The sequence below is a fragment of the Gymnoscopelus braueri genome (assembly GCF_963280865.1).
Source record: "Gymnoscopelus braueri genome assembly, chromosome: 10".
Classification (NCBI taxonomy): Eukaryota; Metazoa; Chordata; class Actinopteri; order Myctophiformes; family Myctophidae; genus Gymnoscopelus; species Gymnoscopelus braueri.
Window position 1 is genome coordinate 29,584,914 of NC_137611.1, and position 16,891 is coordinate 29,601,804.

Genomic DNA, 16,891 nt, shown 5'->3' on the forward strand with positions numbered 1-16,891 from the left:
AAAAAGTCAAAATAGGGTAGCTAGAAGATACTATATAAACAAATTCAGGACATTGGTTGGTGATCATATTCCTAAAACTTAACTAACCATATTTCTTACCATGACCAACTGTCAACAACTGCATGGCTGGCCACTTCAGCAGGAGTGCGAGTCGGCTGGGCCCTAATTACATTTGGGACCTGGGAGTTGGAGATGGAGTTGAAGGAGAAGGGGGGGATGGAGTTGAAGTACTGGGGGGGGGGGGGGGGGGGGGGAGGAGAGAGAGAGAGAGAGAGAGAGAGAGAGAGAGAGAGAGAGAGAGAGAGAGAGAGAGAGAGAGAGAGAGAGAGAGAGAGAGAGAGAGAGAGAGAGGAGAGAGAGAGAGAGAGAGAGAGAGAGAGAGAGAGAGAGAGAATTCCTTTGTGTGTGTGTGCCAACTCTACATCTCCTAAAGCACACCCTATTTTTAGGGATTGTCTGCTGGCACATTTACATTCTGTGTATATGAGATGTGTGAACATACTGAGTGGGAGAAATCTTTAATAAGATGGTGAAGAAGATGCTGCATGAGCTCTGTAAATGAATGTAATTCTGAGTCGATTTGAAAGCACTGAGCAAAATCAAATTCTTCAACTAGGGTTGAATGGGAAGGCAACTAAAGCCTACATCAGTGCAGACAGAGGGATAATGACTGTATTTACATTCACACAATACACAATCCTTTAGTTACAGTGAACCTGCAGGTTAAAGCAACAGTTTAATTAAAAGGTCAGTATGGATCAAAAATAAAATTACTTCCAAAGTTGACTAAAGAGAGCTGTGATGCTAGACCATCCAACCTTTATTTCAGACAAACTTGTGAGTATCTGGTATGAGAACCCTCCCCAAGTCAGCAGACTTGGGGAGGGTCTGCTGACTTGGAACACAATAATCTTTGGACAGAAATGCAAAACAGCACGAGTACAGTCAAACATTTGGTCTAAAAGGATAACACCAAAAAATTCCTTGTGGTCTTTGGTGATTGTTTGAAAACAAGCTGAGTAATTAAACATTATGTAATGGTCACAGCCACGTGTCAATCATAATCAAATTGATACTGATACTTGCTTCTGGTGTGTTTCGTCTCAGGCATGACAGCGGCAGCCTCCTTGGTGTCGCTGGCGTGGGCCCTGGCGTCCTACCAGAAGGCCCTGCGTGACTCACGGGACGACAAGAAGCCCATCACCTACCTGGCCGTCATCATTCAGTTCTGCTGGCACTTCTTCACCATCGCGGCACGTGTCATCACCTTCGCCCTGTTCGCCTCCGTGTTCCAGCTCTACTTTGGCATCTTCATCGTGCTGCACTGGTGCATCATGACCTTCTGGATTGTCCACTGTGAGACGGACTTTTGCATCACCAAGTGGGAGGAGATTGTGTTCGACATGGTGGTGGGCATCATCTACATCTTTTCCTGGTTCAACGTCAAGGAAGGGAGGACGAGGTAAGGAGGATGCTGGTCTCTGCTCTGTTGCATTTTCCCATTTACTCCATTGTTTATGTTTTTTCATTCTGTTCCATAATTATATATTTTTGGTCCAATAAGTGTAAAAACCTGGTTGATCATAACTGACTATTTTCCATCGATCCCCACAAACTGTCAACTCCCAATCCAAATTTGGTGTTCCCCATGATGTCTTTTTCTGATTTATAGTTGGTTGTGCATCGTGCCTCCCACCAAAAATAGCCGATCTACAAGTGAGCGTGTACTGTAGATCGGCGACACCGGCGCACAACTAAGTATAAAATAGGCCTTACTAGTGTATTGACGTACCAGTGATAAATAAGCCTACATGAATGTACAGTATATCTATGAATTAAACTTTTTAAACACATGAATATCACTTACTCTTAAAGTATGAAAAATCGGAAAAACTCCAACATTTGACTGATTGAATTTAGGTAATGCCGACATTGGGTTAAAAGGCACTGAATAATGCTGTCTGATGAATACCATGAAAATCCACATTCAATTTTATATTTTATTTTATTGTTTTTTCAAAAAACATTCCTTCGGGTACGTCTATGCTCGACTCAACTAATGTGAATATGAAATCCATTTAAACTCACTGTATCATTAAAAACCTGGTGACCTAATGGTTAGTACACTTAACACACAGGCTCACACACAGACGTGGGAGGATAATAGGATTTTATCTGAGAGCAGTTAGTTACATTTAATTTCTTACATTTTATAATGGTTGATAGTACAGATTGGCAATCAAGTGCACATTATTTGGACAGTCAACAATGAGAATCAGATTGTTTGTTCACCCAGTGTTGGAAAGTTTGTTGTGTGCCATACTTAAAAACCTTTAATGCTCAAAATAGAAGTTTAGTTGATAAAAACACAAACAAACAAACCTGAGTAGAAAACATCATCAGTCCAATAACTTACTTGATACAGTATACATGTACAGGGAAATGCAGTGTGTTCATTTAACAAAGAGTTTAAGAAGTGTACCCATATGATTTTACACTAGACCCAGGTCCATCTCTACACTCTCAGAGTTAAATTAACACTCAGGATGTTAGCTAGCTAGCTACACAGATGCCTCTCAGTCTAATTTCATGTAGATAGGTAGCTAGCAAGCCATCGATTAATTTAACGTTATCCTATAATGTGCTATCTGTCTGTGGCAGGTGTCGTCTCTTCATATACTACCTGGTCATCTTGGTGGAGAATGCGGCTTTGAGTGGGTTGTGGTACGTCTACCGCTCCCCCCACAACACAGACGCCTTCGCTGTACCTGCACTCTGTGTCATCTTCAGCAGTTTCCTCACCGGCGTGGTCTTCATGCTAATGTACTATGCCTTTTTCCACCCCAACGGCCCGCGCTTCGGGCGTTCTCCCAGTGGCCAGGCCCTCGATCTGGACCCTACGGCACAGTTCTCCATGCTACCGCCAGACGGCGCCACCAACTCCCTACGCTCCAACCGCGGTGGCTCTTCCACGCTGGAGCGCGACGCAGCGAAGTACTCGGAGCGGGACGGGTGCATGCCGGTGTTCCAGGTGCGTCCCACTGCCCCTTCCACGCCCTCCTCTCGTGCGCCACGCCTCGACGAGACCGTCATCAAGATTGACCTCTGTCGTAACCGCTACCCGGCTTGGGAGCGCCACGTCCTGGACAGGAGTATACGGAAGGCGATCCTGGCCATCGACTGTTCCCCGAGTCCGCCGCGGCTGCAGTACAAAGACGATGCTCTTGTGCAGGAGAGGTTAGAGTATGAGACCACGTTGTAGTCTGATCCCCTGTACAGTGGGGGAATGGAGACACTTGCATTTGTTGGAGGGCTGTCCTCTCGACAAATGAACAGCAGCAAGGACTATGGCAATAGGTTTTAACCCTTGCTGCTTTCTGCTTCTTTCCTTCTCCTACTCATCAAAACCCTGCCACTCCCCACCCACACCCCCACCACTACCACTGCAACCCCGAGTCCCATTTCTCTATTTGTCTCTCCGCGTTAGTCCACACACAGGAGGCTAGTTTTGATTAACATAGAGAGCATTAGCAAAAGGTCTGGCTGATGCGTGGCTGTGTTTCTTCTTCTTATGAAGGAGATGGCCAATCTATTGTTGTTGTCGTTTTTTACGACTGCTTGTCAGGGAAAATTACACCGTAAGAAATAAAGGCACAAAAACGGAAAGCTTCAAAGGCTCAGTTGAATCTGGAAAAAGTTGCATTGACAAGCATTTGCTGAGGTTGGATCTGTTGAGGACAAAATGAGCACGCCTCTGTGTCACCGAAGTCTTGGAACAGCTCCACATAGACTGCCCATGTTGGCTCATCGATGACACGCCATACGTGTCATCGATGCCATACCGGGTATCTAACTAAAACCTGGACCATGACCGGGTTTGCATACAGTAATTCCTTCTCCTTTGTGGTATAGTTGTTACAAATGCTGAGATATACAGTATATCTCAGAGAGAGATAGAGAGAGAGAGAGACAGATAACTTTTAGCTCTTATGTGTGATATAGTAGTAGCCTAGCAGCAGAACATTGGGCCATGCTGGTTTCAGACTTTCAGTAATGTGATGGATCTCACCAGTTAGAACAAGTGGAGTGGGCACTCACATCACAATCAGCATTCAAACATTCTGTGTCATCATCAGCCGTGTTCTCCTAGTGCCAAAAAGGATTTGTCTGAACTTCCACTTTGGTTCAGAGGACCGGGATCCTTCCCGTTGATGGCTGGATAATTGGACAACTGGATAGTTTGCCTATGAATTATATAAAGCCACTTTCTCTTGTCTTAAACGACTCATCTCGCAGAAGAGACTTTAGACCACAGTCAACGTAGCATCTATACATAGTCATCATGTCATTTCTGGATAAATGAAATAACTTGGATTGTCTAGGAAGGACAGGTAGCTAGAGAGAAAAAGAGAGAGAGAGAGAGAGGGCAAGAGAAGAGAGAGAGAGAGAGAGAGAGAGAGAGAGAGAGAGAAGGGGGGAGGAAGATGAAGAGACTTTGGCTAGTCTTTCTCTAGCCTGGAAATAATTAACAAACTAAACAAAAAACATACAGTGTACACAAGGCCAAGAAAAAGCTTCCTGGCAGCTCAGTTCAACTATAAACCTGTCCAGCCTCATACACCTGGCTGTACAATCATACTGGTTTCTGGGGTCAAAATAGAGAGGAGTGGACAAGAGAGCAAGTAAAGAAGAATGTGTAGATCAAAGCATGAAGGGATGACAGGAACACGACGGGCGGAAAAGAACACGAGAAACCAGACGGAGGGGGAGAGGAGAGCGTGAAATGATTGGAGGGCGAAGGATGGTGCAGAAGCAGAAAACACCGTATGAGAGGTGAATGGATCACAGAGGAGAAGACAGAGAGGAGACGGATACAAAGGAGAGACGGCAAAGAAGACAGGCAGTCAACCATCTCAGCCAAATGAAACTACGTACAGTACAGTACAGTACCACCACCAGGATGTACAGTCCTCTGACACAACATACAAATGTTTTTCTTTTATTCAGAAAAAAAACAAAAAAACAAAAACTATAGTATATTGAATTCAATGTCATTGTGTGTGTGCGCGTGTGTGTGTGTGTTCGTGTGTGCGTGCGTGCGTGCGTGCGTGCGTGTATGTGTGTGTGTGTGTGTGTGTGTGTGTGTGTGTGTGTGGACACCCTTAAAGGACAAGGAAGAGTGAGAGGCACACGAGGATGTGTTTGGACACTAATTAGCTGTTGTAGATATGGATCATCTAAGTCGACATACCTTAACTTTTTATTCTTTATTTCTTTTCTAATCTTTTTGCCAGACACTTTGCCAGTTTGTTCAAAAGATTTTGCTAGTTTTTCCTCCCTCAGCTAGCCAAAAATCAGTTTGATAGCGTTGTTTAGCATCATATTATATCAATATTTTAGTCACGTATTTCAGGACAGTACAGTAGATACTTTTAGAATAGCATTTTACTAGCTGAGACGACTTGAGTTTGTTGAAGACAAGCTACGTTATTATCGCTCAGCTAGTGCTAACCGTTTTCTTAATGCTAATCTAAAATACCAATATAGTCTTGAAATACTGTTCTAGAAGACTAATAAATCTAAAATGTTACATTAGCTGAAGCACCGATATTTAAACACTGTGATGAGTAGCTGGTGAAGAAAAGACTACAAATGAGATGTTAAAGTTTTCTCATAAGGCATGATATACACGTCATGAACACAAAACCATCGGCAATTTTTTTATCCACAAATGCTAACTAGTATGGCAGCCAAATGATAGCTGATGTTATGAGAACCATTACTGTGCATCAAATAGTATGCGTGTGTGCGCGCACACACACGCACACACACGCACACACACACACACACACACACACACACACACACACACACACACACACACACACACACACACACACACACACACACACACACACACACACACAGACTAACCCGTGACATCATCATGATGTAGTTGAGCCATCAAGCGACTGTACATTTTTGTATTCATGTGTTATTCAATTTAATTATTTATCCTATATATAATATGTCACAACTTCATCGTTTTGTTTAGTTTTTTGAGTGATGACAAGAAGACGAAAGAAGCACAAAAATCCATTGGATAATCACAGCATGTGACTGGAGGTCCTAATTACACTGCTCAACCAAACCTTACCAAATCAAATCAAATCTCTCCTCTCTCCTTCTACTGTATATTGAATCACATATCCTTAAGCCTATATTTTGTACTCTGTAGGCGCTTGCCGAAAATAAATGATTTTCTGAGATCAGTTCTTTTCGGCAAGCGACACCACCGTGCGATGGAGTATAAATTAAGCATTAGGCCCACTTATAAATATGGGCAAGATTAGAGGACACTGTGGACAGTGTGGAAATGGACAGTAGGATAAGTTCAGTGGAAGTTATTAAAGGGACAAAGCATGTCATTTTTCTAGTTTAATTTAAGCACTACTTTTGTTAATCATTCTTTTCTTTTTTTTATAGCCAAGCTTGTAGATTTGCTATTGTCACACTGTCTAAACTTACTCAGTAATTCTTAATTTTTTTAAGGCATGCAGAGGCAAGGTCTTGTACCAAAACGTTGCTGCTATTAAATAAAACTGTTAATTTATTGAGCACGTTTGGACAGTGTGCAGGTGTTTATTATTATTATTTTAATCCAGTGTACTCTGTGTTCCACCAATGCAAACTTCAGCCAGGGCTACGAAATCTATTTAATTTCCTGAGATCTAATATTTTCAGAAGAGTTATGAATTGCTTGCCTATAATGACATGCTCAAAATAGGGTCACCAGGGTTAAAAGGGTTAAAATAATATGTGCCTGTCACAGTGATTGCATTTACATGCATAGTGTATTCCATAAGCTGCTCATATACATAAGTAAACAAAGGTTTCCAAATATCATCATGGGAACAGAAGTGATAGTGAGATGAAGACGAGCCTTGGTTAATACTGAATTCCACGTTTCATAGGATTGCTCATAGCCACGACATTGATTTGTACAGGTTGACGTACGGTAGATGGAAATAGTTTCTGAATAATATGAGAATATTGATGCGCATGTAAACACTCAGCATATACTCTGTTGGAAACAGACATTGAGTTGTCCCGGGTTTTGCCTTTTTTGTTGAGTTTTTATTGACTTTCAAAATGTGCTGCTTCTTTTGACTCTCTGAGCTTTTGTGTCTTATAATTTAAATTATTTATAACATGGGTCATTCTTAGGAAAAACATTACGTCTGCTTTGTTTTTAGACATTAATCTGCCTTGTCGCTGCCACTACAGTGTGTGTGTGTGTGTGTGTGTGTGTGTGTGTGTGTGTGTGTGTGTGTGTGTGTGTGTGTGTGTGTGTGTGTGTGTGTGTGTGTGTGTGTGTGTGTGTGTGTGTGTGTGTGTGTGTGTGTGTGTGTGTGTGTGTGTGTGTGTGTGTGTGTGTGTGTGTGTGTGTGTTCACATGGTCTGTGGTGTGTTTTACTCAGCATTGTTAAATATTAATGGAGGATGCCATTACTCTTTCAGGAGGTAGTGTAAAAAGAGCTTTTGGATTGGTCCCACACCCAGAATGTAGCAGCGCCACCGGAAAACATCATTGACCTTGTTGCTCATCAGGTATTTGTAGAAAAAGACATCCAAAACAAGTCAAGTATCTGCAACAGCTCACACTTTTGTTATCATTTTTCAGTGCACCAAATTAATGAGTATTCCATAAAAAGAAAAGAAACCCCATCAGGAGTTTTTTTTACTCTTGTTTTATTTTGACTATGTACTTGAAAAGAAATGCAGGGATTTTATTATTTTCTCCTCATTTTTGAAGGACAGGAACCCTTCCACAGAAGGCAGAATGGCAGCACTGGAAAAATTAAAAGCACAGGCATCAGGGTGAAGACGAACATGGAAGGCACAATACTGTTCATTTAGACAGCAACAGGATAAAAAGCTGTCATATTTATGTGAATTGATCTGTCCTCACAAATTAATATATGTTGTGCCTATATGCACATCTCTGTTAAAATACAATCCACTGATTAAGCAACAAAATGGATGATCTAAATGTCAGAAGCACAAACTGAAATACAATAAGATTTTTATTAGCCATGTCCTAAGCAGCATTGGTTTTCTGATTTCGCAAACATACACATCAATATAATTGCTCTGCAATCATTTTCTGTCTAAATAAAGGGTAAATACATCACGAAGGAATCCACTTACATTTCTAGACACTTGAATTCAAGCTCAGTAAGTGATGGCTAAGGCTGTCACAATCATCAAGGCTTGGTCTGTCTAAATATTTTTCTTTTGAGGAGAGTTGGTTGTCTACTCCTGTTAGTATTGTTTGAGGCCAAGTAAAGATTGGTGGCTGAGAGATTACAGTTTTCAACCCAAGGCCAGAGATGAAGGTCAAAACCACTACACTAATTCTGGGAACCACAAGCGACCAGATCAGTTCAGATAGTGATGTTTACAGGAAAAATAATTACCAAAAAAAGGGATAATTAATTCACCACAGCCACTGACACGCTTGCATTTTCAATCAAGGAGATAACGTATACTTTATAGATAGCTGAAGCACAATAGAGGTATGAAAGATTCATTATTTATTGATTTAATGTATCCTAAGTACACAATTATGTCAACAAAAGACTAGTCTCACTACCCAGATCCCTATCAGCACTTCATTAAAATGCATTAGGGCTGCCCCACTACTGGATTAACAACATACTAATTGAAGTGACAAAATCTAAAACTGCAGGTGTACAATACTACTTCTAATCTGTGTAGTGCTGTTTTACTGAGTAAAACAAAAGGTGCAGAAAAGGTCTGTTTACCTAGTTGTGTATGTTTTGTCCACGGTTTATTCGAAAAGTGCTCAGTACTTACACAATCCCAACACTATGTACACAGTAAAATCCGGAGTCAATTGTAAACATTGACCCGTACTATCCCTGCAAACCACAGGCACTTTAAAACTGCCTGTAGCTATGAATTCTTGCTCCCCTGAAAAAAAACGTCCACCCGTGGTTAAACAGAGGTCAGGTGAAAGCCCCTCCCTCCACAGCTTCATAAATGAAACATGAGTTGAATCCTTCTCCATGTCGCTATGTAGGCGTACTGTATACCCTCACATCTGATGGATTGTATTTCATTGTTTACTTTGGAATTGTTGGGCCTCATTTGTCGGTGTGCATGTGTTTTGGTGAAGATGCTGTGTGTATGTCTGGAAGGAGAGGGTCAGATGAATGTGTGCGTGAGTGCGTGCGTGCGTGCGTGCGTGCTTGTGTTAGTCTGAACTTGAAGAATGAAGCTCTAGACGTGTGAATACAATAGTTCTCTGTGCCACATATATATGGATTTGTGAATTACCTCACCAAACGAAACACTAAGCAGTGCTATGGAGAGTCCAGGTATTTTATATTCATGTGTGACTTTATTTAGAGACCTCAGTTTAGGTAGAATATGACATGGAAGACAAATGAGTCTGCTTAAACCAATATTGCCGGAACCTTTTGTGTGCCACAGCGGTCTAGTAGTTGACAGTCCTATAAAGTTTGAACGAGACACTGAAACACCTACCTTGTCACGCATTGTAAATGACCCAACTTCCTCGGTCCTTAGAGAACTCAGATAGAATACATTGTTCATACAGTACAAGAACATAAGATATAGAACACTGCATTTTTGCTTTATTAGTAAAGAAACATGGGAAGGAAAAAGGACAACATACAGCCAAGGACAGCCCCACAAGCTGAACCTGAACCGTCTCAATTATACCTGTAGTAAAGATGATTAAACTACCAGAGCACATCCATTTGAAATTTGGTTTGGGCTCCATAGTACACTGTAAAATCCAGAGTGTTAATTTAACTCTGAGAGTGTACAAACGTAACCAAAGACCTGCACGGGTCGTCAACCAGATGATTTGCCATTTCTGAGGATTTCACTGTATATGTTTCTGTTCTTTGTCTAAAGCCTAATCTTTGGCAGGGATTTTACTTATGAAGCTTTTGGAAAAGCGTTGGGTGTCAAATCTTTTGTTAGCATAATAACCACTAGCTTATTAATAGCTCAAAGATCTTTGTTCAAGTGGCCACCATCACATGAAGGAACAGTACAGTACATAAACCTACCTCAACTTGGATCCATGGGCAGAATACCCGCCATCATTTGTGGTTGATTTGCTTTATGGGTGATGATGACACTGCATTACAAGGCAATGCTTTAGATCCCAGCCCCTTGTTTATATCTTCACGGTTTAATTAGGCAGCAGCAAAATAACATGTAACCTAGATGGTTTGGCTTGCCTTGGTCATTGCATATTGACCAATTGATGCAGACCTACTGGTTTGATTGTAGGATTTGGTCAGAGTGTGAGAAAAATAAATCTTTGCAAACAGAGAAGACCAACATCCATTCTGCCACTTTTTCACTGTATGAAGTTTCTGCTTACACATTTTTTAAACCAAGCAACCGATTGGTCAAAGATGAAAAGATGAAAGATTTTTTAAGCATGAAGTTAGCTCCAGTAAAGCAGTGGTTCTCAACCGTAAAGAACCTCCTCTCAGGTATTATTTACAGTGTATAGTATTTAGCTCATATTTGTTGCTGCCTAATTACATTCACAGAAACAAGGGGGCTGTCATTTAAGCACTTGATCCACAGCATGCCTATTTTGGGGGGAACCATCAGCAAAACAATAGCTGTTCTACAAGTTGGTGAGCTTGTGGCTATTTTTGTCAGTAGTCAGAAAAAACGGTCTAAGTACAGTTGTAACTCAAGTCCGTTTTACTAAGAATAGAGGGTTTAAGTGTTTTTTAAAGGGTTACCAGCTGTAAACGTCTCATACATGCTGATACTATAAACAGTGGTGGGTATCCTGCTCACTGTTGGAAGTGCATAACACAACAGAAAGCAGTGAAATGCACTTCAGTGAATAAAACTCCTTCACCCAGTCATGGTTTTAAGCTGCTTTATAAGTTTAATTTGCCTTAAAGAAAAAAATTGCTCAGTTTTTTTCATTGCTTCCTCATCATTCAGGAAAATGTTTTAATGTGCATTTGACCCACTCCTTGGTTTTCTGGATAAAGTGTGTGTGTGTGTGTGTGTGTGTGTGTGTGTGTGTGTGTGTGTGTGCGTGTGTGCGAGTGCGTGTGTGTGTTTGCTTTTATGTAGTTGTTTTTCTTTTCTTTTCAAACTATTCAATAGCATTATATGTCATTTATAGTTGCTGTGCTTATACTAGGACACAGGTTGTAGAAATGTCCCTCCCTCCCCTTCCAGATCACCTCACCCTAAACATTGTCAGACTCGGAGGGCCAGATTCACTAACATGGGTTGTGAAGGCAGATTGAACATTCTTTTTGCACTCTAGTTGCTCATAGTGCCCTAGGCAACATATTGCACATTTCATTAAGACATATGCAAATGAGCTTGTAGCCCAAATGGGCTACTGAGCTCTGCACAAACAAAGTGCGATCTTAGTCATCAACTGCAAGGGCAAATTGCGTCATCAAGACTAATTCAACAAGGCTGACGCAAATTAAACAATCATCTGCATATATGTCTACTGTATAAAAGTGGCCCACCAATTAAGCTCATATAGCTGCATAATGGATTAGCTACTTATATTATAATCTTCAGATTATCTCAGAGTTGAAACAGAGATGCTCAAGGAGGGAATATTCTCTCCCTTTGTTGTCTCACTTCATGTTGGTTACAAGATAAAAAATATATTGGTTACTACAGTAATAATACAGTAATAGAAGTATTATTGTGGTGGCTATTAAGCAATAATAATAGCCACCATTGCTTGTGAAGTGGCCTTTGCATGCACTGTTGATTCTCATTTGCACAACATTAGATTGAAGGAGTTGCAGTTGTGATGTTTTGGTGAATTGGGTGCAATTTCTATTTGCATGGCTCAACCTAAAGCTATGGTCTGAACGATCACTTTTATGTGTAATTTACATGTGCAACCATATCAGACACAAAGTGGATTTATTCTATTGCCTGTGCTATTTGGCATGCTCTTTTCTCACATATGTGAAAGTTAGTGAAAAGGTAAGCCAACTGGCCATTTGCTGCTCTTTAAGAAGGACAAACCCTTAGTGAATCTGGCCTCTATGGGTCTCTTGTCATGTGACATAGATTTTTGTCTTGACGTGTTGATTATGATATCAAATTTATCCAAGTAGCTATATAGAAAATAACAGCAGTTGTATACCATGAGAAATGTCCCTCTGGCCTTTCCGTACCTCCCTTGCATACTTTCTCATGGGGGCCTCAACCCATTAAGACCTGAGGCCGATTCTACAAATGTCTTCTAAATCCTAACAGTTTTCTGAAAAACGTATGTTGCTATACCAGTGGTGCTCATGTCAAGGACACCCAAAATTATATATATTTTGGCTGCACCCAGAAGCAAAGATTTGGGTAAAGAAACTTTGCTTTTTTCCCCCAATTTCTTTAAAAAAAAGATCTACAAGCTCATTCGTGCCACACTATGAGCTTGTATATCTGCTATTTTTGAATAGCTAAAAGCTAAAATGACATAGATGCTTTCCCGGTTTTAATGGGTTAAATGGCAAAACCAAGCCATCAGGGCCCCATGAAAACAGTTTCTTTATTCTAACACAATAAAAGGATTGTGTTTCTCGGTAGCCCCTTGGCACTTTGATTGTCTTGGTTCCATGGACCAACAACAGCGGGTCAAAGTCCTAATTATACTTTTTTGACTTTTTTTCTCATGGCTATACAGTGGTTCTCAATTCGTATCACTGGGCCCCAAATTAAAGTCAATTTAAGAATGTAATTTCTTTTTTTCTTATTGTCACATAACCAACGAAATGTCCAAAAGCAAGCAAGTATGGTCTGTCATGCCGAAACAAGATACAGCTCATATCCTGAAGTCATAGAATTCCATTGTTGCCCAAAAAAACGGTCGAGACAAGTCACAGAGCCATACTGTTGCCGTGAACAGTGTAATTCATCATTGTGATGAGCATGGGCATTGTACAACTTTATGAAGTGATGTGATAGCTTTTGCATCTTCCTTTCAGAATGTAAATAAGACACTGCACAAGCTTGGGGATGTTGATAGAAAATCTATTGATGTCACTTCATAAAGTTGTTCCAGTAAAGATTACAATGACTGTGTTCATCACAATGATGAATTATTCTGGCCAAAGCATCAGAATGGCTCTGGGACTTGCTTTAACAGTTTTTTTTGGACAACAATGGAGTTATATGACTTCTGCATATGAGCTACAGTATATCTTCTTTAGACAAAACACCATATTTATATGTAGGTACAACTATGTTTTTGGTGTTGTAATTTGTGTAGGTTTCAATAAGAAGAAAATACAATTATCCGTTAAAGTATTTGTGTGACTCTTGTCAAAACATCTTGGGAACCACCTATGGATCTTGATCCTTTAATTGAGAAACAACCATTCTTTCCCTTTGGTTTATTTGTTAGGTAGCCAGGAGATGACACATTTGTGACAGTGTTAAAATGTCAGAGCATTTCTCCCTGTGTTAAATCCAGCCTTCAGTACAAGCACAGTAACAAAGATGAAGAGAAAATAGGCATCCAGACATTCTGTACCCCACCAGGCTTTTATAACCACATACTGTACAGGAGTCCTTTTAGATTGTCTGGTTGAGGAAAACAAGAGGATCACAAATAAGAAATTGAAACTTCAAAGCTTATCTTATCTGTAAATAAATGTATGCAAAATGTACATGTTGAAAACGAACATTCCTCTCTTTTTGAGTTCTGACTGTGAAGGGTGTCTTTAGAGGTTTGACGCCGCCATGATGGCTGTTACTATGACGATGTATTACAGAGTAAAAAAAAATGTGTGGTGTATGTGGTGTATAAAAAAAAATTAACACTAAAGACAAAAAAACGTCATTATTGGTCTTTTGAGTAAGTTGCATTGCGTGATGAAAGTCTGAAGTGCTAAAAAAATCATTAAATAGGAAAAGGTAAATTTTATTGTAAAGAATTAAATAAATGAAGTGTAGAAAAAAAAGACAACAAACATGGCATTTTTGTATATATTGGATTTTTGTAAATTTTTATTTGAATCTAAATGCAACACAAAGTACCAAAATTCATTTAATAAAGTACACTGTGGTCATTTTCCTAGTCTCCAGCTTTTTTTGTTTGTTTATTTGTTGGGAGGAGGATGCATTTTACCCTAATATACTATTTAGAGAACTAAAGTCTTGACAACCTATCCCTTTAGCTAGAATCTGTCATGAATCGTGGGTTTTTAGTCCTAGATAACATGCATCACTTGGCTTTCTGCAATACCTGTGGAAAGCCTGGTTTCTGAATTAATTAAGCTATTCTGAATTAACCAGTTTCATCCGGTCTAGAACCATGCCTACTCTAAAAATTCAGTGTCCGGTTTTTGCAGCAGTGTTATTGTTGCCACGAGTTAGAATTAGAAAAGTGTGCTCCGCGTAGCACAGGTCTCCGCCAGGCCGGGTTGCCGGGTTGCCTTCGGCCTAGGGGGGACAATAAAACATACCAGATGCAGTATTCCAAGAAGTACAGAATTTTGCCAGATTCACAAGATTACAACTTGGTCCGAACAATACAGCACACAAATAGGACATAGAAGTTTTGGAGAAATTGTCAAGTGCAAATCAGCAGCAGATCTGAAACACAAATAATGTATGACACCTCGTTCAAATCTGCTGCTGATGGGAAAATTTGCCGAAACAGAAAACAGGTATGTCACCCTCTAGAAACGCAGGACTGTTACGCACAGAGCCGATAGATCATGTGGGGACCAGGGGGGGTCCCCACATGATTTTGAGGGGGTCCCCAGGTGTCATTTAAGTGACAATTTTAGGACTTTTAAGACCTTTTTAATAATACAAAAAAAATTAAGAAAATAAGACCATTACTGCATCAAAAGTGATCAACAAACTATACTATTAAAAAATATGGCCAAATTGTCAAATAATTAAAAAAAATAGCAGATCTGCTATTTCAGGGTGGGGGGTCCCCAGTTCAAATATGATTACTTTGGGGGGGTCACGGCCTGAAAAGGTTGAGAACCACTGCTATAGATCCCAGTCTAGTCCTAGTTGTGTTCACATTGTAAGACTCTGCAAAGACTGAGGATGGCAATGCCAGTCCATCCAACACTTTGGTCCCAAACAAGATACCTCTAAAACTACTGGCTGGGTCACCAGGGGATTTTCTGTGCACCTGCATTGTCTCAGAAGCATGGTTGCCAACCTGAAATTCAAATAAGTGACACCCGGCTGGGCGTCCCTTATTTCCAAGAAAAATAAGGGATGACCAGAAAAACTCACTGTATACGAGTATGTACAGAGTTTGTATATTAATTTAACCTCTTGAACCCCAGCATCCATATTCTGGGGGGAACATTAGCCAAACAATCTACAAGCTCACAACGCGTCGTGTTGCGTCGCGTTGTGAGCTTGTAGATCGTCTATTTTTGGCAGAGAGATTTGGTGTGGACAGAAAAAAAAGAGACAACTCAGATCCAGTTGACTAAGTCTAGACTAGAGGGTTTAAGTGGCTGACAACCTGTATTATGGTATGTACTGTATATGTTCTGTCTGAACTTGTAAGATGTGTCATTGATTGATTGTCCCTTGACTCCCTTATCAGTTCAATAAGGTATTATGTCTTTAGGACTATTCTGTATTCCAAAGGACGGTTGTGGCAACCCTACTCAGAAGGATGAACCCTACAGATATTGGTGACCCCATGGCTCTTCTAGCTGATTTCAAATTCCACACATATCTCTATACAAAATTGTACCTTGTGCACACTTGTATTAAAAAAATGCCACTCACCCACCACCATGGCGTCTGGGTTATATTCTTATGCGGTACCTCCAGCTTGGCCCGGCACTCCAACAAACACAATTGGTGGTGTTCATTGGTGGGAACCAGAAAAAAAAAGTAGTCAAATATTTTACTTAAGTAAAAGTAACAATACTGCAATGCAGAAATACTCTGTTACAAGTAAAAGTCCCGTATTAAAAATGTACTTGAGTAAAAGTACAAAAGTATTGGCATCAAAATGTACCTAAAGTACCAAAAGTAAAATAACTATTACTTTTATTCAGAATGTCCCATTTCACAAGTTTTTACAAGTTTTCAAAAACACATTTTGAAAATAGCAGATCGGCTATTTTCAAATGGCTGAAATATATAATAGGGCTGAAGTGGTTACTGTATGTTTTGTAAATAATAATTATAATCTATGGAGTAAAAGTACAATATTTACCCGATGTAGTGGAGTAGAAGTAAAAGTACTGAAAATTGGAAATACTCCGGTAAAGTAAAAATACCTCAAAACTGTACTGAAGTACAGTACTTGACTAAATGTACTTAGTTACTTTGCACCACTGGTGGGAACCCGGTCGGGGATTGTGTCCTTGCAACTAGACTTGTAGTTTGGTGGAGGCGCCTGTTGGACAGAGAGTGTTACTGGGACAGATAGTGTTCCTACACACTTCCTCTACACTCCCCTGGGGAAACTCTTCACTGTCAGGTGAAAAGAAGTGGCTGGTGACTCCATGTGCATCGGAGGAGGCATGCAGTTGGCTACCTCCCGACCAACAGTGCATGGGGGTTAGTAATGAGAGGGACTTCTGTTCAATGAGAATTGGCAGACTGACCAATTGGGGAGAAGAAGAAAAAGAAGAACATTAAAAAGGCTTTTTCTCAGTAGGTGCATCAGAAAGAATCTTTAGAAAAACTTCATTTAAAGGGATGGTTCACCCCAAAATGACTTTTTTTCTATCAATTAGTCACCCCATGGAAACTTTGAATTCATGGATATTTTTTTGTTTTTGTCGCATTACAAGCCAAAGATTTGATGATCGGCAGCGGTTCC

The 16,891-nt window shown here is 40.3% G+C and overlaps 1 protein-coding gene across 1 annotated transcript in view; it reads left to right on the forward strand.

Annotated features, from left to right (window-relative positions):
* The window catches only part of xkr4 (XK related 4), a gene marked incomplete at both ends in the record, with an annotated part of 37,933 nt that extends 34,671 nt beyond the window's left edge, over positions 1 to 3,262 (forward strand). The window contains 2 exon segments of the mRNA XM_080440373.1: positions 1,108 to 1,462; positions 2,662 to 3,262. Of these exon segments, the coding sequence (XP_080296499.1) occupies positions 1,108 to 1,462; positions 2,662 to 3,262 (956 nt within the window).
* Positions 3,263 to 16,891: the final 13,629 nt, after the last annotated feature.